Here is a 20,729-nt window from a genome sequence, read left to right as displayed (position 1 = left end):
GAAGACAATTAATATGCAGTGATGTCTCATGCTTTGAGCAGACTGCGCATAAAGAAACAATGACAGGATGTTTTGCAAGACAAAATACAAAGGACAGGAGTTAGGAGGTCGTTAGTTTCTAAGGGTGAAAACGTGACAGGCCAGTCAGGACAGAACTTTAACAGTTGAGTCAATAGGTGACACATATACAGTTAAGGGTTTCTGCAGCAAATTGACAGATTCAATTAACTTTATAGAAACACAAGGAGGCTTTTATCCTACTGGAGAGAATGAATCAGAAGTTCAGCCCAGAGTTAGACTGGATGCTGAGCTTTCTAATAGTCTGTTTTGGCCCAACATATTCAATGAAGAACGTAGTCAGTAGAAACGATAAACATTTTGTAGGGAGGCCATAGATCATGCTCTTGTGAGATAAACAGTATGATAACAGAGCGACAGTGATGGGTTGACAGCAGACACTGGGGAAGCTGACTGGCATGCAGATGACAAGGTGGAAATGACCAAGGGAAGATTATTAGGCAGTCAGAAAATAATACAACGGGATAAGAGCCACACGAATAAATGGTACTTTTGTCGCATCTCACTGGACACCAGATGCTATAGCAAATAAACATCAAAGGTCAACGGCAGATGCCTAGGGACTGGAGCAATCTAAATTGCAGGAACAAAAACCATACATTGCAGAATCTCCCTGCAAACTGAACACTTATGGATTTAGGTATCAATTTGTAATGTGTTGTACACTATTCTTTACGATCCAGTAAACACAATACGCTACTCCAAGTATGGTCTAACTAGGTTTCATATTTGTAGCACGACTTCTAATTCTAAGGTATAAAGGTCTTAATTCTGTTGGTAATTTTTGATTAATTACAGATGATGAAATTCGCATAAAAATACTAGATGGCATTTAATACCAGCAGGTGGAAGACAGTAGTTTGGTTAAAAATAAAATAATAATTAACGACACTTGGGGAGAAGCTTGCATAATGGAAAAGCAGAGGGATTTCTGAGTTCAAAAACCAAGACATCACCTGAGCTGCAGGAGAACAATTTTGTTTCAACAACTGGGTCCTAAGTATAAAATCAATTGATAATACCTTTTAAGTCTTTGCACAAGCTGGGATATGAGCCTGTCAGAAATGCCAGGACATGTCTCTTCTACCAAAAAAATGGCTTCCCTTAGTTCTTCTACTGCTTGAGCATTACCGCCTCCAGCTCGGCTCTTCTCCTCGAGCTGAAAAGAAATGCAATCCGTCAAAACAATGAGAACGTGCTTCAACCTTCCATACACTGGTAATCAAACCATCAAATAATGGGAGTAAGCATAAATCTGACAGAAATATGGGCTAATCTGTCAATGATTAGTAATATGTGTCAACGCTGTGGGAATGAATCAACCCATCAAAAGACATTAGGAATATGTCAATACAACAATACAATGGGAAAACGTATCAATCTGGTAATCAACGAGAATGTACATCAATCAATGCATCTGATGTGGCACGGTGGCTCAGCGGTTAGCACTGTCTCACAGCACCAGGGATCGGGACAACTGTTGGTCTGGAATTTGCACATTCTCCCTGTGTCTGCGTGGGTTTCGTTTCGGTGCTCCAGTTTCCTCCCACAATCCAGAAAGGTGCAGGTTAGGTAGACTGGCCATGGGAAATGTAGCATTACAGAGATACGGTAGAGGGGTGGGTGTTGGTGAGGACTTGATGGGCTCAATGGCCTGCTTCCAAACTGTAGTGATTCTATGATTCTCTCACCTACCCCCCTCCATCCTGCTCAAATAAATGACTTTTGCATACCTCAGTAAATAATGGAGAAATAATTGTTGATAAACACTGAGACAGCATGTGCTTTGGAGCATCTTCTGCCTATAAAAAGGTAAGGTTCAAAAGTTACTCTCCTTATATAATCTGCAACTTTACTTCTATCGATTTGAATAGTGGTTAAGGTGAAAACAGACCCGCACATTGAAGCAAAGATTCAAAACAGTCACATCTCTCAGCAAACCTCAATGGTAATGGTGGTAAAGACTATTAAAAGGTGTCCGATTAACATACTGGCATTTTCTATTTAAAGATGCTGCTATTTTCAATAGGCTTCATCCAGAACCAGCTTGTTCTAGGCTAACAACTGTTTAAAATGACTGGAACTTCAACAATAATCACACAATGTTTAGAGCACCAAGGCAGGCTTTTGGCCCAACAGATCTAAACCTGATGTTTGTGCTCCACATTCATTTCACTTATATCCAATATAACTGTTCTTTCCTCTCAGGCATTTATCTTGCTTCCTCTTAAATGTATCCATATAATTAATGTCATTCACTCCACTTAAAAAGAAATTCCACATTCTAACAATGTCCAGGTCTAAAGAAGCCATTCCTGAATCCATCAGATTTAATGGTAGCCATTTTATATTTTGTACTTTAGGCATGAACTCTATAGCTACCCTACCAATGCTTTCATAATTTTCAATACTTAAATCAGGTTGCCCCTCAGTCTTCTTTTTGTCCTTCACTCCAATCCAATAACCACCAACCATCACCCTCCCCAAATCCTCAACAACATTCAACCACTGTGCCATCCCACCACACACCCCCATGAAATGTACGCCACCTCGTTCAGTCCTGCTTTGCACAAGTTGATCAGCTTTCACTAAATAAAATTTCTCAGGGCCTGCTGGCAATTACAGGATCACACTTCACAGAATCTCAATGTTACTCAAGCTACTGAAGCTCAAATATTTCAGTTCATCTTGCCCCCTAACCAGCAATTTAAGAACTGAAAAGATGGACCCATCAAATACCTGATCCCGCTCAATGAGATCATCGGGCTGTGTAGCTCCATTTTGCAGCTTGATTGGATCTTTCTCTTTGATTGTGAAGATCCAGTCACTTGTGTCATTTCCTCCTGCTACTTGTCGGTCAGTTTCCCTATTATTATTGAAAAAAATATTGTTTCATATTCTGTGAAAAGAAAGGGGCTTCATACAAAGCCATTACACCAGAAACAAATGAAGACCATTTTGGTATCTGTGTCAGACATGTCTCGGTCGATAACACAAGGTAATAGGTTCATGTCCCACTCCAGGCCTGGAGCACAAAAATCAAAGCCATCATTCCAATGCAGGACAGAGGGAGCGCTACACTGTTGGGAGGTGATGCCTTTAGGATGGGATGTTAAACTGAGGCTCCATCTGCCTGCTTAGTGATATAAAACAGCCTGTAGCACAATTTCAAAGGAGAGAAAGGGAATTACTCCCAGGGGCGTAATCAAACTGGTCATTATCATGTTGTTGTTTGTAGGATTTCACTGTATGCTCTAAAACAGCAGATTCACTTCAAAAAGTACTTCACTGACTATAAAATGCATGAAGACATCCACTGGTGGTGAAAAGCACTACATAGTTTTAAGCATTTATTTTAAAGATTACAAGAAAAGCAACAACTTTGATGTGCATAGCATAGCCTCTTAACATGGTTCAGAAGTGTCAAAAAACTTCAAGATACAGTCACACCAGAACACATTGAGATAGAGGCTTGGTCAAAGAGACAGATTTCAAGGAGCATTTTAAAGGACAGCAAGGTAGAAGGTGGCAACTCCAAAGATTAAAGCCTACACAGCAGAAGATCAAGGAAGAGTGAGGTAGACGCAAGCAGAGATCTTTACAGCGCTATTCCCCATCTCCCAGGCATTGTTGGCAAGGCCAGCGTTTATTGTGCACCCCTAACAGCTGTTAAGAACAACTGAATGGCTTGCAGATGGTCATATGCCTGAGTCAGCAGTCATATACAGGCCAGGCCAGTAAGAGAGATTGCACTCCCCGAAGAATATTAGTCAGTAAGATGGATTTAACAATTCAATAGTTTCATTATTACCATTAACGATACAAACTTTTGTTTCCCCAAAATAATTAAGTTAATTTAAGTTGCTCTGCTAGGATTTGACCTCATACTTTTGGATCATAAACGCAAGCCTCTGAAATACTGGTACAGAAGCAAAACCATGTAAAGTCTACCTTAGATACAAACATGACTTGCTCATCTTCAAAAAAAAAGTGAATGTAAGTGGGTCTACACTGGTTGCAGTGCTAATCCAATCACACTGAAGCTCAAACAATTTCACAGAATCACAATATTTAATACACCACAGAGGCCATTTGATGATTGAATCCACACCAAATCTTTCACAGCCATTTCCAGTTAGTCCCAAGCTGGAAATTTAAACACACATCTGCATAAAGGACTTAACTAGGTCGTTAATACAGAATGTAGAAAGTTTGCTAGATCTAGAAACAGCTAAGATTGCATCACTAATGGACAGTATTTGTCTTAATCAGATATACAGATAAAAGTCATTGCAAAAGGAGCCATGTTACAGATAATAACCAACACTGGAATGCAGAACCTACTGAAAAACGGAAATTATAGTGTTCTGCATATTGGAACTTTATTGGTTGAATTTTTTTTAACATATATAAAACAGGAATAGCAAATTTACAGTTGCTAAAATACTTCAGATAATGAAAATGTATCGGTGCATACCAAGTCAAAGCTACTTTTTTAGATCATAATAACCCTCTCCCAGCTTTACAAAAGGGAGCAAGGCATATGCAAAAAGAAGTTAGTTACACATTGGCAAATGGTGCACAGTTCTGGTCTCCATCTTACAGAATTAATAGCACCAGAGAAGGTGCTAGAATATTTATAAAGATTATATCAGAACTGAAGACAGTGCAGCTATAACAAGCTAGGACGCTTGCTTGTTTGAAAACAGAAAGCAACAGGATGAATTGACAGCAGTCTTAAATTATGAAGGGGTTTGATGGACGTGAAGTGAGAGGGTATAAAGCAAGGATACATAAATAAGATAATTACTAATAAATTCAATAAAAAATTTAAAAGGAACTTCAGAAGCAAGTTTTTTACTCAAGACAGTGGTGAGAATGTGGAACTTGCTATGAAATCATAGAATCTTGAAATGATGCAGCACAGGAGATCATTTAGCTCAACAATCCTGTGCCACTTCTTTGAAACGAGCTATCCATTAGTCCCAATCTCTGGTATGTCTCTAGTCCTACAATATTTATATCCCATACATGCTTATCCAATTCCTTTTTAAAATTTTGCTACTGAATTTGCTGCCACTGACTGTGTGGTCCGGATCACAGGCAACCAAAGCTGTGTAAGCTTTGCTTTCTTCAAGTTCAGAAACAAAACAATAATATATAAACAATGTAGCTACAAAAGCAGGTCAGAGATTAGAAATTATGCAGCGAATAATTCACTTCCTACCTCCTCAATGGCTGTTCATCATTTATAAGACACAATTTGAGAGGGTGAAAAATACCCTCTCTGGATGGGAGCAGCTTCAACAACAGTCAAGAAACTGGACATGATTTACTCAAGGTATTTCACCATGTGCACCATCCGCAACATGCAATGCAGCAAATCACCAAGGCTCCTATGACAGCACCTTCCAAATCGGCAACCTCGACCATCTAGAAAGACAACACCGTCACCTGCAAGTTCTCCTCCAAGCCTCATATCACCTTGATTTTGTATCATTGTTCTTTCACCAGGTCAAAATCCTGGAACTACCTTCCTAAACACGCTATAGGCGCACACCCCATGAACTGCAGCAGTTCAAGAAGGCAGCTCACCTCCAGCATCTCCGATTAGGGATGGTGAATAAATACTAGCCAAGCCAACTAGGCTCACACCCTTTGAAAACTAAAAAAAAACAAAGTAGTCTTAGTCCTTAGTGCATCACTTTATGCATGTATCCTCTGGGAGCCACTTCCCAACAGAAGCAGCCTCTCCTCCCATACCCCACTGAAACTGCAGGATTTTGAACTCTTCTATTAAATCATCTCTTTACCTTTATGTAGAGTAGCTGAGATGCACAACATGGGTATATTTAAGGGTCAGGTGGATAAGCATGAGAGGGAAAAATGGAATGCAAGTATACACTGATAGGGTGAATTGGAATAGAGTGCAGCATGATAATGGACTGAATGGCAAGTTTCTGTGCAGTAAATCCTAAGTAACCCTATGTAATACTGCATGTTTATTAAAACAATTCAGCACGGTCTACTGGAAACATCCAAGTGTCTAAGAGGAACTCTGAACGCACGGTAGAAGAATACCTACGAGTCAGATTCATCTGTGCTGGAATGGTCGTGGTTCTGCTCTGCTTTCCACCTCTTGTACCGGTCAATTAATTCTGTCAAGTAAGTGGTCTTTTTAGAATTTCGAATTATGAATTTATGCTTCAATAATTCTTTTGCTGTCGGTCTCTTAAGAAAATAGAGAAAACACATTAGTTATTCTTTCTTAAGCAACAAAGCAAAACTTTTCATTTCTCATTGTCATAGCAGCAAAGCTTTAATTGTGCAATGGGAGCACAGGACTATTAGAAACCTGTTCTTTAGAAACAAGGAGCATTTATTCAACATCAATTCCCATATCAGCTGAGGTCACCCTGTCTTCGCAACCTCACAAACTCACCACCAGTTGTGTAATGACACAGCAGTCCTCTGCAACCATGCAACTATCGTTTTATATCAGACAAAACTACAAACTCAAGTTGTAATAATGGTAACCATGCTTCAAAAATATGTAAGTGTTTGTAAAATGCTGTGTGTGATGGCTGAGATCTTAAAAGGCACGATTAAAATGTAAGATTGCTCCTTGCTTGTCTTTCCACGCTGCTCACAAACATATTGAGTTTTCCATTCATATCTTAAGTTGTAATTTAGGCCCAGAAGTTTTAACTATAGCCACCTGAGGCAAAAACTCTCATCTCAAAATGCTTAATGTGTAGTTCTGAAACAGATATCAACACATTAAACAAGAACAGATCAGTCACAGTTCAATGGATCAATGAAAATACAGATTTTATTGTTTTAATGGCCCTAATTATTCACAGCCACTTCTTAGGATGAAAAACTGATTGAATGCAAGCCTGTGCCTACAGAATTGTTGGCAATGTGCTTAAAACAATTTAGCCTGTTCACCGCTTCAGAACTTGACATAAGTAAAATATGGGGAGGTGGTGATGTATGGTCATGTCACTGTTACACTTAATCCAGAATTGCAAGCTGATGTTGTATGGTCATTGGTTTGAATTCCACTTTTAGTAAATGTTAAAATTTGTATTCAATAAATAGCTGGATAAAAAAAACTGGCCAAAAACTGGCGACCTCAGTCGATTGTTGCAAAAGTTCATGTGTTTCAGTAATGCATTTTAGGGAAGGGCAAGTGCCATCCTTATCTGGTCCGACTCCAGACTCATAGCATTGTTGTTGATTCTCAAGTGCCCACTGAGCAATTAGGGATGGGCAATAAATGTTGGTCTAAATTACAATGCCTACATTCCATGAAATAATTCTTTAAAAACCTGGATTGGTGATACATTCAATTGTGTTATGTTAGGATCACGCTGCAGGCCAGGAGGGAATTTGAGTGGTTAGAAAAAAACTGCATCAAGAGCCAAGGTTCTCAAAATCCTTGTTCTAGCAAGACCTTTAAATTTTATACAACTTACAAAACTTGGCTCTTTATTCAAGCAAGCTTCAACAAATTCTTTTAGGGGTTTACTGTAGTTTCCCTCCAATGTTGGTGCATTGTTCTTCGGAATAAGGAACAAGACTTTCATTGGATGTAGCTCGGAATGTGGTGGTTCTCCTTTTGAAAGTTCTATCGCAGTTATTCCCAAAGACCAGATATCAGCCTATATAAATAGAACACAAAAAAACTTAGTTTATATTCAGTACAAAATGTTTATTTCGATACCATGTGTAATCTTAGCCCTTTCAGTACACTTGGATAGACATCAAAACTCTTAACTGCTTCAACTTGAACCAAATTATAACCTGCTGCACATTTTTATCAAATAATGCCAAAATGCATTTTCATTACAAGTACAGCATTTACATTGGTGTTCCAAGTTATTTGCTAATTGTTGGTGTCCGAGAATGCCTAACCATTTTACGCATGACTGCATCTAATGAAGACAACTGATGATATTTTAAAGAGTACCTATTTCCCCTCATACTGATCAATTAACTTCCAGACTGTAGGGTTTCTGTGATTCTATGAAATAGAGTCTGCAAGAAACGAAAACAGAAGGGTCACTGGACTCAAAATGATAATTGTTTCTCTCTCCACAGATGCTGCTAGACTTGCTGAGTTTATCCAGCAATTTCTGTTTTCATTTGTTTCAGATCTCCAGCATCTGCAGTTCTTTGTTTTACACAAATCTAGGGTGTTCCAGCAAATGATTCAATGCCATTGGACTGCACATTAATGCAACCAGGCACCTTAAATTCTTTTACTACTAGATTACACACCAATTTCTGTTGACAACAATTGAAGATGAGGCAAATAGCAGTACAAAAAATGCTTACAACAGCAAACAGAAATCATTTGTATTGTTTATATCTGCATGCCAATTAATTAACTAAATACAGGATTAATTTTTTACCAAAGCATCCAGGAACCTCATGTTGAGAGCCATTCTGGGGCTCAAACAAGTCTTTACATTTTTGCCGTGCTTCACCTAATTCTAGCAACAAATGCCTCTATTCTTTTCACAGAATGATGAAATCCAGGAGGAAATCATTTGGCCCAGAGTGCCTGTGCCAGCTCTAAGGAAAAAAAACTCTCATTAATCCCACTCCCCTGCTCCTTCCCCATAGACGTTTAAAAGTGTTTTTCTTTTCAAGTATTTCCAATTCTCTTTGAAACAACTGATTCTGCTTCCAAATCTTTTCAAATATTGAATTCTAGATTTTTTTTTGTGCAGAAGGAAAATATACCCATGTAGCCTTTGGTTGTTTTACCAACCACCTTAAATTTGTCTCCTCTGGTTAGTGGCCTTTCCAGAGGAAAGGGTTTTCCCTTATTAGCTCTATCAGACCTTGAACACCACTGTTAAAGCTGGTACATACAGTAGAGGAAATCAATACCAGCATCTCCAGTTTTATCACATAACTGAAGTCACCCATTGCAGGTACCACTCTGGTAAATGATTTCTGCATCTTCAGAGTGTTGTGCTTGAAATCAGCCAGAGTACTCTAAATGGGACACACTGATTTACAAAGACTTAGCATATTTCTCCCTCTATTAATCAGCCACAATCATTTGACTGAATGGCCTACTCCCGCTCCTATTTTCTATGTTACTTCTCAGTAACGGCACCTATACTATTCAATGAGTGACTCAACGTGGTAGCCCAAACGGGAAGACCAAGGTGTTTTCTTAATAGCACACGTCAGAGTTCCTTTGAAATAGTGGTTTTAAAAATTCTTTCACATGGTGTGGAAATCATTGGCAAAACCAGCATTTCTTGACAAATCACAACTGAACTGAGTGGTTTGCTAGGTCATTACAGAGGGCAGTTAAGAGACAGCCACATTACAGTGGGTTGGCAGTTAAATGGTGGCCAGATCAGATCAAAATGAAATATTTCATTCCCTAAAGAACGCAGATGGATTAAATCACAATTGACAGTAGTTTCCTGGCACCGCTACCAAGACTGGTTTGTATATTACAGGTTTTATTAATTGAATAAACCTGTAAGAGTGCAGAAAAGATTTGCAAGGATGTTACCCAGATAGAAGGGCTTGCACTATTGGGACAGGCTGAATAAGCTGGGGCTTTACTCACCCCCACAGCAGCAGAGGCTGAGGGATGACCTTATCAAGGTTTATGAAGTCAAGAGGAGAACAGATAGGGGGATTAGTCAAGGTCTTTTTCCTGGGGCAGGGGAGTCCAAAACTGGACGGCCCAGGTTTAAGGTGAAAGGGAAAAGATTTAAAAAGGACCTGAGGGATACCATTTTCCACACAGAGCGGTGCAAGCATGGAATGAGCTGCCAAAGGAAGTGGTGGAGGCAGATACGATCGCAACATTTAAAAGACATCTGGACGGGAGCATGAACAGCAAGGGTTTAGAGAGATATAGACCAAATGCCGGCAAATGGAACTAGATCAGTTTACGATATCTGGTCAGCACGGTCAAGTTGTACTGAAGTGTCTGTTCTGTGCTGTATGGCTCTATGACTCTAATTCTAACTTGACCAGCTGCCAAGGTGGGATTTGATCCTGTGTTCTCAGAGTATTCATCTCGGTTTCTGGGTTACTGCTCCAACAACTTTACTGCTATGCAACTAACTCGCCAACTTACACTTAAACAGCAACTTGAACGAAAAGCAACTTTGATGCACAGATACAGAAACAGAAATTGAAGTTTGATACCAAGCCACATGCAGAGATATTAGGACAAGCGACCAAAATCTTGGACAAAAAGGTAGGCTTTAAGGTAAATTTTAAAGGAGACAAGGCAGAGAGCGAGTGAGAGAGAGAAAGAGCATGCAAGTATGACAGACGGTTAGATTTAATGGGGGACTTATAGAACTTGACACCAGGCAACTGAAGGAATTGGTGGAAATCAACAAAAAATGGAAGTCAACTGTTACAAGACCAGAATTGGAGCACAATAGAGATTTGTTGATTGCCAGGCTGGAGATCATTCAGATCAGGAGATGAGAAGCAATAAGATCAAAACTTTAAAATTCAGGCAATGCTAATCTTGGAATCCGTGTAAACTGGTGGGAGGAGGAGTGATGGTAAACAGTGCAAATACAGTCATTGAGTCATATAGCACTGAAACAGGTCCTTCGGTCCAATCAGTCCACGCTGACCATAATCCCAAACTAAACTAGTCCCACCTGCCTGCACTTGCTCCATATCCCTTCAAACATTTCATATTCATATAGTTATCGAAATTTCTTTTAAACATTCTAACTGTAGCCAAATCCACCACCTCATAAGGATGTTCATTCCACACATGAACCACACTGTGTTTAAAATAAATTGCCCCTCATGTCTTTTTTTAAAATCTTTCTCCTCTCACCTTAAAAATATGTCCCCCACTCTTGAAATCACACAAACTAGGAAAGAGACACCTGCCATTCACCCTATCTTTACCCCTCATTGTTTTATAAACCTCTAATAAGGTCACCTCTCAATATCCTATGTGCCAGTGAAAAAAGTGACTCGTTGAATGTTAGGGCGAGTTGACATTTGGAGGGTGGAAGTGGATGACTTAAAAGGAGAGACCTAAATTATAGAATTTAGAGGAAACAAAAGCATGGATCACACTCCCATCAGTAGAAAAGCTGATGTAAGTGTATTGGGCATAGTCATGGGCGCATGGGCAAACTAGGCCTTAACAAAAGGGACGATTCTTCTACCTGCAGTTCATTCTGGAGAAACAGTAACAATCCATACCTTTGAATCATATGCTGACTGTTTGATAACTTCTGGTGCCATCCAGAAGGGTGTACCCACAAAAGTGTTTCTCTTTATTTGTGTATCTGTCAGCTGCCCGGCAACTCCAAAATCTGCGAGTTTAACATCGCCTTGCTCCGACAGCAAGACGTTGGCAGCTAGGAAAAGGCATACAAAGGTAAGTGAGTGTCTTGAACATGACCACTTGGTTAAAATTTGAATGCAATTTCATACCTTTGATATCCCTGTGGATTTTCTTTTCAGAGTGCAAATATTCAAGGCCTTTTAAAATTTCTCTTAGTATTGTAGCAATCTGGTATTCATCCAATGAACCAGGTTCTAACTAAGAAAACAAAAATCAAACTTTTAAGAACTTAGCAAAAGATTTAATAAATAGAGGCCATTCAGCCCTGTGACCATGTTCCATTATCCCATCAAATCATGCTTTTTTAAGATCCTCAACACCATTTATCCACTCAAACATGTGCCAAACAAAAATCCGACAGTTTTACCATTTTTAATCACCATCTGAGGGGTAAATGTCAATGGGCAATAAAATGCTGGCCCAGCTCGTAATGCCTACATCCAATAAACAGATGAGAAAAAAAATCAAAGCCTGAGGTACAACACTTCAAGGGAGAAAGTCGAAAATTTCTACTCCCTTACATATTATGAAATGTTTCTTAACATCACTCCAAATGACCTGACTCTAATTTTACATAGTTCTCCCTTTTCTTGGATTCCTCATACCACAGCAAATAGTTTACATTTACCCTTTCATGATCTTTAACACTATCTTTAGATTGTTCCCTTAACCCTCTATAATCCAGAAAATTCAAGACTGGTCAATTCAACATGGCCTTAGAATTAACCCTTTTAAACACAGCATTATTTCAGTGAATCGGCATCACACCCACTTCCCAAAGGCAATAAAATCTTTGAGGTGTGGGGATGAAATCATGATGCAATGCTTTAAGTTAAACACTTTCCACTCCAGTTCCTCTCACCACAAAAAAAACCTTCTAATCCCTTTCCTTCAAGCTGTCATCCATCTTCCCCTTAAAATACAGACTTTACAACTCTATTTTACAAATCTGTCCGAGTTGTAATTGATGCTCAAGAAATTTTAGGTGGACTATATATTCTCAGAATAGTCAAAATAACTGCTCAATGAGACAGAATTTCAGTATTCAGTTGGTTTTCTAGATTATCTTAACACTTCCTTTTCCTGATTTCACAAATCTTGACATTAGCCAATCTTGTAATAACTTAAATAACCATGTTAGATTTGTGACTCAACAAGCCAGCACTATAATAAGTTCTACAGACTTTGCAAATGTTGGGGAGGGCAAGAAAGTTGCAACTTTTATGATTCAATTTTATTACCATCAATGCATTTTCTGGAATTTCAATTTCTCGCAAAATTACAAAACATTACTTCTTAGCTGCTTTGCAGAAAATCTGTTATTATGAAGCAGATGTTGACTTCTCTTTGAATAACAAACTGAAACACCGAGGGAAGCTGGTCTCATTTCATAATGTGTTAAAGGAAGTGTGATAAGTGTGAAAGGCCTGCCTCTCACTGCCCAATCTGTTATGGAGGGGAGGTTGAACGAAATGAACTCCTGACAGTCATGCTACAATCAACAAGTAACAATTCATTTACCTAATGCTAACAGTGAACAAATTATTAGAACTACTAACAATCTCAACAAATCCCCCTCAAATACTAACTATTCCTAAATAGAAAAATTCTAATGGTATGCTGTTCCAAATGACATAAGTCCCACTTCAAACTTAGTCTCTCTCAAAATTACAGCCAGGGAACGTCTTCCAGGATTGAACAATAACTGATTGGTCTTTCAGTTCCACAATCATCCTCCTGTAACAACAGAACTCCAACCCCTACATCACTTGCGCGATAGTGACTTTAAAGAGTTTGTGTATGCTACCAGCAACACAATCTGGTGAATTTCCATCCATTTCTCCTCTGCACTAACCTGCCAAGGTCTCCACTTTTGCCCTAGGATTCTATCCTTAAGATAATAACATTCTGGATTACATTCTGATTCCTTTTTAGAGGAGGCTTTGTGATATAAATCTTTTATTGTTTCATCTTTTTGTTCTAACTCCCTTAGTCTTTCAGAACCAAACACCTCTCGCCGATCCTCTACTTGTTTAGGTGCTTCCTTTACCATTTCATCAAACAGGGTACCAGCCAACTGGACCTCAACTCCTTCGTCTCTCTCTTTTGTTTTCCCTTCTTGCTTTAATTTATAACTGTGAGACCTTGTCACCACACAATCTGGAAAAATTCCAGGGTATTTTTATTTTAACACTTCGGTTCCTTGGTATTTTTGTGACTTCTCCACTAAAATAGGCATCACTCCCACCCTTGATCCGGCTAGGTCATTTCCAAGAACAAACTGTATTCCTGGAATAGACACTGTCTTTCAATCAATCCCATTGTCACTTCCCTAATCTCACTTTACGCAGGGGGAATGCTAAATCTCTCTTCATTTGTTCCACAGATCATCACTCTTTCAGTTAACATTTCAGGAGGAATGTAAATACTTTCATCTCTGACTATTAGCAACTTACCAGCTCCCATATCTCTCAAAATTATAACTTTTATACCTCCCCCCCCACCCCCATTCTTACTGAGTAATTCTTATCCACAGAGGTGAAATCTTTGAAGAGATCAGGTAAAATTTTACGGTCCCAGTCTGTGACTAGACTCTGCACTCTCCTGCAGCTCCTCAACTTCTCTTGAGATTTCCTTCACTACCTCAGCTGATCCCATTGGTTTAGCCTCTTTCATCACATCCTTTTTCCATCTACCAGTATTGTGACTCTGTGTACCCCCTGCTATCACAGAGAAAACGCCCAAGGACTTACACCCTCTTGAATTTCTTTTTTCACGAGTGGTAAACTTTTCTCAGTGTGATGTACTTTCTGTTTTTCATTGAAGGATCTCTTTCTTCCAATTTCAATCCCTCGGAATGAAATTGCTGTCGGATGCTAGATTTCGAGTGATGCACTAATGCATATTCATCTTCCATCTCTGCAGCTTTTCTCATTGTTTTAACCTTGCTTCTCAACAAGAGTTCTTATCATTTCTGCAAGTAAGTTTTTGAACTCCTCCAAAAGAATAATCTAAGATCCTCATATGTCTTTGCTATCTTTAAAGCTCTCACCCATCAATCAAAGTTATGATGCTTAATTTTTTCAAACTTGACATAAATCTAACCTGGTTCCTTCCTCATAATTCTCAGCCGTTGTCTATATACTTCTGATGCCAATTTGTAGGCACTCAAAATAGCTTGTTTTACTTCTTCATATTCTCTTGACACGACTGCAATACCTCACTGGCCCTGCTTACCAACTTGGTCTGAATTAACATTACCCAACAGAGTCTGGCCAGTTCATCTGGTTAGCCAATTTCTCAAAAGAAATGAAAAAGGCTTCTGCATCTCTTTCATCAAATTTGGTAATGCTTTGACATACTTGTATGGATACCTATCAGGTCTGCTCATCATCACGCTCCTCCTCATTAAGTCTATCTTCTACCTTCATTTCCATCATTTTAAGTCAGCTATCCTTCTTTAATATGCAACTTCGAAAGTTCAAACATTTCTCCTTTTTTTTGTCTGACCTCTCCTTGTAACCATAATTCAAGCTGTTTCAATTCCCTTTCGTTCTCTAACTCCAGTTGTCTTATTTGCAATTTAATTTTTTTCTAACTCCACTGCACTTGATGGTTTCTCTTGTATACCTAAATGCTTGACTAACTCCTTTACAATTTCAGCTTTCCTCTTATCTGTAGTTAAATCCAATTCTAGCCTGTTTGCTAAGTCTGAAAGTATACCCTTCCTCTGTATTTTTAAACTTTCTTGGCATATTTGGGAAGCACACCCAACTCCAGAACCTCTTTAGTAATGTTAAAAGCCATTCCCCCTACTTTTTATTTAACCAACCACAGGTGAACAAAATTTTACTCATTTTACACTTCTTACCTAAGTTTCATTTAAAGATCTATGACACTAATCACCAAATTTGTTTAAATCTGCTGAAACCTTTCGTACCCAAATCTATCCAATTGCATTCAGATCCCATACACGAGTTTGCCATATCCAGGACTCAAGACTCCAATCTGTCCAAATCCTGGACCCAAGCCTTCTATCAGATATGAAGCAGAGGTCGACCCCCCTCTAACTAACTAAAACTGAAACACTTAGAGAAGCCCCTCATTCCAATCTGTTAAAGAAAGTGTGAAAAGAGGTAATAACTTGCCTTTCACCTCCCAATTTGTTATGAAGAGTTTAAATGAAGTGAAATCCTGACAGTCACTCTGTAATCAACAAGTAACAATTCATTTATCTAACTCTAGAATGAACAAATTAACAGAACTACTAACAAACCAAAGAATTCCCCCTCAACTACTAGCTATTCAGAATAAAACAAAATTATAATGGTTTGCTGTTCCAATGGATATAAATTCTACTTACATAAGCCAAATTAATTTTTTAAAAAACTTAAAAAACTTAGTCTCTTAAAATTACAGCCAGGATATGTCTTCTGGAATGTTCGGTGCCTTCTCTGCTGTTCATCAGCCAGGAATGCCATTCTCCATCAAATTCTTATGTCAGGAATATTAGCTAAGAGCACTGCTGTACCTGTAGTCAGATGATGGTTTTCTGAGAGCTTTGAGAATTCTGTGAGAGCCAGTGATTTTCTGTTTAAGGTTGCTGGTTGTTAATTCTAACAGATGGCCCTAGGTTGTCTAAACCATCAGATTTAAATTTAATTGGTTTTTAGTCTCCAAGTGCCTGATTTAAATTAATTGGCTGATATTCAAACCGGTTGCCTTAATAACAAAACAAGACTACGGCCTGGGTTGCCAACCATACAGCCTTTGGATCCAAATGTTTCAACTTCAGGAATTCTGTGTCTGCTGCTGCTTGCAGACTTTTAAATCGCCAAGCCTAGAAAGAGCATATCATATTTCAAACGCCCATGCACTCTCTCCCCCCATCCCCCTATCATTTTACAAACAAATTCTAACATCTTGCCCTTACTTCACAGACTCCACTCAACTTTGCAACACTATTTCGAGAGTTGCAATTGAAAATATTTTAGCCTGGGTTGACACTAATACCTGCCTGATTTTAATCTCAGTGAAACATGCCATCCAAGATTTTCTTTCGTCTTATAAAACTGCAGTTGTTAAAACTCCCAAAGTGGGAAAAGTCACAAGAGTAATTTCTCCATGGTATGTATTGCAATGATTTTTTAAAAATTTACAAGAAAAGACTACCTCCCAATAAATTTTCCATAGCAAAATTTAAAAATAATATACTTACCAGATCTAAAGCTGAGCCACCACCAAGATATTCCATGATAATCCATAATTTTGTATCCTGCATGAAAGACGATCAGAACTGTTTGCAAAGTGAATCTTAACGTATTAACAAGCAATGAGAAAATTTGCCCTACTGCATATTCCCCACTTCCTTTATTTCACCATTGGCAGCGATGCCATTAGCTGCTTAAACTCGAAACCCTGCAATTCCCTCCTTAAACCCTTCTGTCCAAACTGAGACATTAAAATCTAATTCTTTGTTCAAGTTTTAAGTTACCCATCCTTAATACCTCTCTGTAGCTGTGTCAAATTTTTACACTCTTTCTGAGATGTGCTGGAACACTAACGGAAGTTTGTTTAATGATGAACACTTAAATATCAAGAATTTTTTTTTGTTCTAATTAACTAGATTTCTTCAATGAATCTCAAGTAATCTTGCATTTCTGTAAAGGAAACACCTCAATTTTAAAGGGTGAAAACATTGAGATAAAATATAGAAGGCTCAAATTGGAACACAGAGGGAAGCTTGAAGTAGCGCCACATGATAGGGAAAAAAATGCAAGGATAGTTTTATCAAACTGAAAATATACTAGGGTTCCTGCAATGTCTACAAAATATTTCAAGAATTAAAACACATTCACACAACTGATGGCAGAGAGACAGGATAGTTGGTCCACACCAGTGTTTATGCTCCATATCAGCTTCATCATTGGCTCGTAACCCTAGTCAGTATATTATTAACCCTTCCTTTGTTGATCCAGCTTCTTCTTAAAACTTATCTGCACTATTCGCCTCAACTACTTGCTTCTACATTCTCATCACTCTCCAAGCGAAGAAAATTGTCGTGAATTCCCCACTGAATTTACTAGTTACTATCTTATCCTTACAGCACCAAGATTCAGAAAATTACCCTCTGTCTAACCTATTAATCCTCTCTAAGTGTGTGAGCTCTATTATATCACTTCTCAGGCCTTTCCTTTCCAGGAAGTCTAGAATTTGCTGGGACTCAAGGACAAAGAACAAGTTACAGGTCTGGGTTTAGATTATTTAAAAAAACCGAGATGGAAATTTTACAATATCTAAAGTTTAAAAACATCTTTTTACACTTTGAAAATACCATTCTTTAACTGAAAACTATCTTCCATTTCAAATCACATTTTCTCTAATAATTGCTATACATTTTAATCATTATAGGAGCATAGGAATTAGGAGTGGGAGTTGGCTTCACTTTGAGCCCACTCCACCTTTTAACATGATTATGGCTGATCTTAATCTGATCTCAACTCCACTTTTCTGCCTGCTCCCCATAGCTCATTGTCCACTTTGCATCAGAAACATATCTGTTTCTTTCTTGAATCTGTTGATTGATTCTGCCTCCACTGCACTCTGGGGCAGTGAGTTCCACAGATTCACTATGCTGTCAGAAGTAGCAGTTTCTCCTCATCTCAGTTTTGAACCTACCTCCTCTCACTCATTATCTATGGCTTTTTGTTCAAGGATGTCCTACAAGGGGGAGCACTATTCAACATGCATCTTATCAATCCCCTTTAGCATTTTCTATATCTCAATCAGATACACCCAAGCCCAGAGCAAAAATTAGCGAGTTGTCAGATGAGCAGTCTCAATAAATGCAAAATGTCCCAAAATAAGATGAGGTTTTGCTTAGCTTTGATCTAATAATCAAATGTAAAGGTTCTTGAGTCATGTACTTTGAAACATGCTGAGAAGAAAGGCACTATAGAAATGCAAGTTCAATGAGTCTAGAGAAGACATTAGAAATGACGAAATCAGTCTCCATTGATTTATTTTACAGGAACTAGGACAGTTTCATAAAAGTAGAATGACAGGGTGTTGACTTGTACCTTTTCAGTGATAAATCTTTAGACAAGGCAAAACTATAGTCTAACATTTACTTAATGATCAAACATGTTAACAGGAATGTCCATTTATAAAAGGCCGAGCTAAACTCTCAAATCAGCTTGGATGCTATAATGAGTAGGCAAAGAAAAAGACTGGAGAAAAGTATTTCTGAATCACTTATCTTCATTGATGCTCTTAGAAAAAGCAAACAGCTACAAGAACATGCACCAAGAGTTTTAGTACCTTTAATTCTTTTTATTCATTCACGGGATACCCATATCACTGGTTAGGCCAGCATTTATTTTCCATCCTTAATCACCCATGGGGGAGTTAAGAGACAATGAAACTGCTGCAGATCTGGAATCACATGCAGGCCAGATCAGGTAAGGATGGCAGATTTCCTTCCATTTAGTCAGTGAACTAAATGGATTTTTAAATAATCGATAGTTTACATGGACGATATTTGGGCCTTTTTTATTCCAGATAGAATAAAAGAGTATAAACGCACTTCTCAGGCTTTATAAGGCTCTGGTCAGACCACATTTAGAATATTGAGAATAGTTTTAGGTCCATATCAAAGGAAAATGCGCTGGCCTTGGAGGTAGGGGTGGAGAGGAGGTTTACAAGAAAGATCCCAGGATGAAGGGTTTGTCATGTGACGGGTGGCTGAGGACACTGGGTCGATAAGAGTTTAGAGGATCTTATTGAAACCCCCCAGACCATGAAGAGGCCTGAAGAGACTGGACTCAAAGAAGAGTCAATACAACAGTATGGAACTGGAGGAACAGAGCAGATCAGGCAGCATCAGAGGAGCAGACGAGTCAATGTTTCAGGTCGGGACCCTTCATCAGGATGGCACTGACCCAAAACATTGACTCTCTTGTTCCTCTGATGCTGCCTGACCTGCTGCGTTCCTCCAGCTCCACACTGTATTGACTCTGATTCCAGGATGTGCAGTGCTTACTGTCTCCAAGTGGACGTGGTGGACATGTTTACAGCAGTAGGAGAGACTAGGACCCGAGGGCGCAGATTTAGAATGTAGAGACGACCTGTTGGAACTGAGGTGAGGAGGAATTTCTTTAGGCAGAGTGTGGTGAATCCACGGAACTCATTGCCTCAGAAGGCTGTGGAGGCCAAGTCATTGGGTGTATTTAAGATAGAGATGGATAGATTCTTGATTAATAAAGCAATCAAAGGTTAGAGGGAGAAACAGGAGAATGGAGTTGGAAAAAAATATCAGCCATGATCGAATGGCAATCAGACTTGATGGGCCAAATGGCCTAAGTCTGCTCCTCTATCTTATGGTCTACTTTTTGATAATGAAACAGGATTCAGAACCATACATTGACAAAACACCTATAGCAAAAAGTGGAACTTGTAATGCTGTTAACTATTTCCTGATATCCCAAAGTGCGTATAGTCAAAGTACTTTTAAAGCATATTCACAGCTGTGTTGTAACCTTATTGAAACCCCAGCAGTAAAATATTATTACCAGTGAAGATGGCAGAATTTTCCAATAATTACTGACATGGGATTAATTTGCAGATTTCAAAGAAGAGGTACTTTAGATTGTAGAAAATCAACCAAATACTACCTCACTCGATTTAGACTTGTTCACAAAAAGCAGGATATTCATATCCAAATCAAATGAAGTGGACGGGATGTGTGTGCTCCAAAATCAAGTCAGGTGTGTAAAAGGACTTGCCTGCAAGAAGTATCTTTTACAATCTCAGGATGTACTGCAAGATCTCTGCAGCCAATAAAGTACTTTTGAAGTCACTGATATAATTTGAAAACATAGTAACCAATCAGATACTGAGGGAATCAAGGGAACATGACGATCAAGGAAAGCAGAGTCAGCTTCATACTGATTGAGGGCGCAGGTTCTCGGGCAGGATAGTGTTGTGCCTATTTCTAGTGTTATGTCATGGCAAATACAGTGAGTTGGATTCTACCCCACCAATCAAAAGGTCTTATTTCCATGCTACAACTTGCTGATAGTAAAAGTTAACGTTGGTCGACTGAGATCAACTGATTGCCTCAGTCCTCATCTATAAAGGGATAAACATTCTACAGAAGTTAACTTAGACCTGCTAAGTATTTCCAACATGTTTGTTTTGCTTACTAATCCAACACTATCCTGTTAGTCAATGAGCTTTGAGGAAAGAAGTAAAAATAATGGAGAAGGAAATGGGATGA

The 20,729-nt window shown here is 38.7% G+C and overlaps 1 protein-coding gene across 1 annotated transcript in view; it reads right to left on the bottom strand.

Moving 5' to 3' along the window:
* Positions 1 to 20,729, bottom strand: part of LOC125453278 (serine/threonine-protein kinase 24-like) — a 48,400-nt gene that overhangs the window by 5,787 nt on the left and 21,884 nt on the right. The window contains exons 3-10 of the mRNA XM_048532629.2: positions 16,671 to 16,727; positions 11,542 to 11,650; positions 11,308 to 11,465; positions 7,560 to 7,745; positions 6,164 to 6,309; positions 2,818 to 2,944; positions 1,812 to 1,880; positions 1,101 to 1,237 (exon numbers count right to left, since the gene is read on the bottom strand). Coding sequence (XP_048388586.1) covers positions 1,101 to 1,237; positions 1,812 to 1,880; positions 2,818 to 2,944; positions 6,164 to 6,309; positions 7,560 to 7,745; positions 11,308 to 11,465; positions 11,542 to 11,650; positions 16,671 to 16,727 — 989 coding nt within the window. The remainder of the gene's footprint in view (positions 1 to 1,100; positions 1,238 to 1,811; positions 1,881 to 2,817; positions 2,945 to 6,163; positions 6,310 to 7,559; positions 7,746 to 11,307; positions 11,466 to 11,541; positions 11,651 to 16,670; positions 16,728 to 20,729) is intronic.

The sequence above is a fragment of the Stegostoma tigrinum genome, chromosome 6 (assembly GCF_030684315.1).
Source record: "Stegostoma tigrinum isolate sSteTig4 chromosome 6, sSteTig4.hap1, whole genome shotgun sequence".
Classification (NCBI taxonomy): Eukaryota; Metazoa; Chordata; class Chondrichthyes; order Orectolobiformes; family Stegostomatidae; genus Stegostoma; species Stegostoma tigrinum.
Note: the sequence above shows the minus strand (reverse complement) of the source record. Positions and strands in the feature narration are given on the sequence as shown.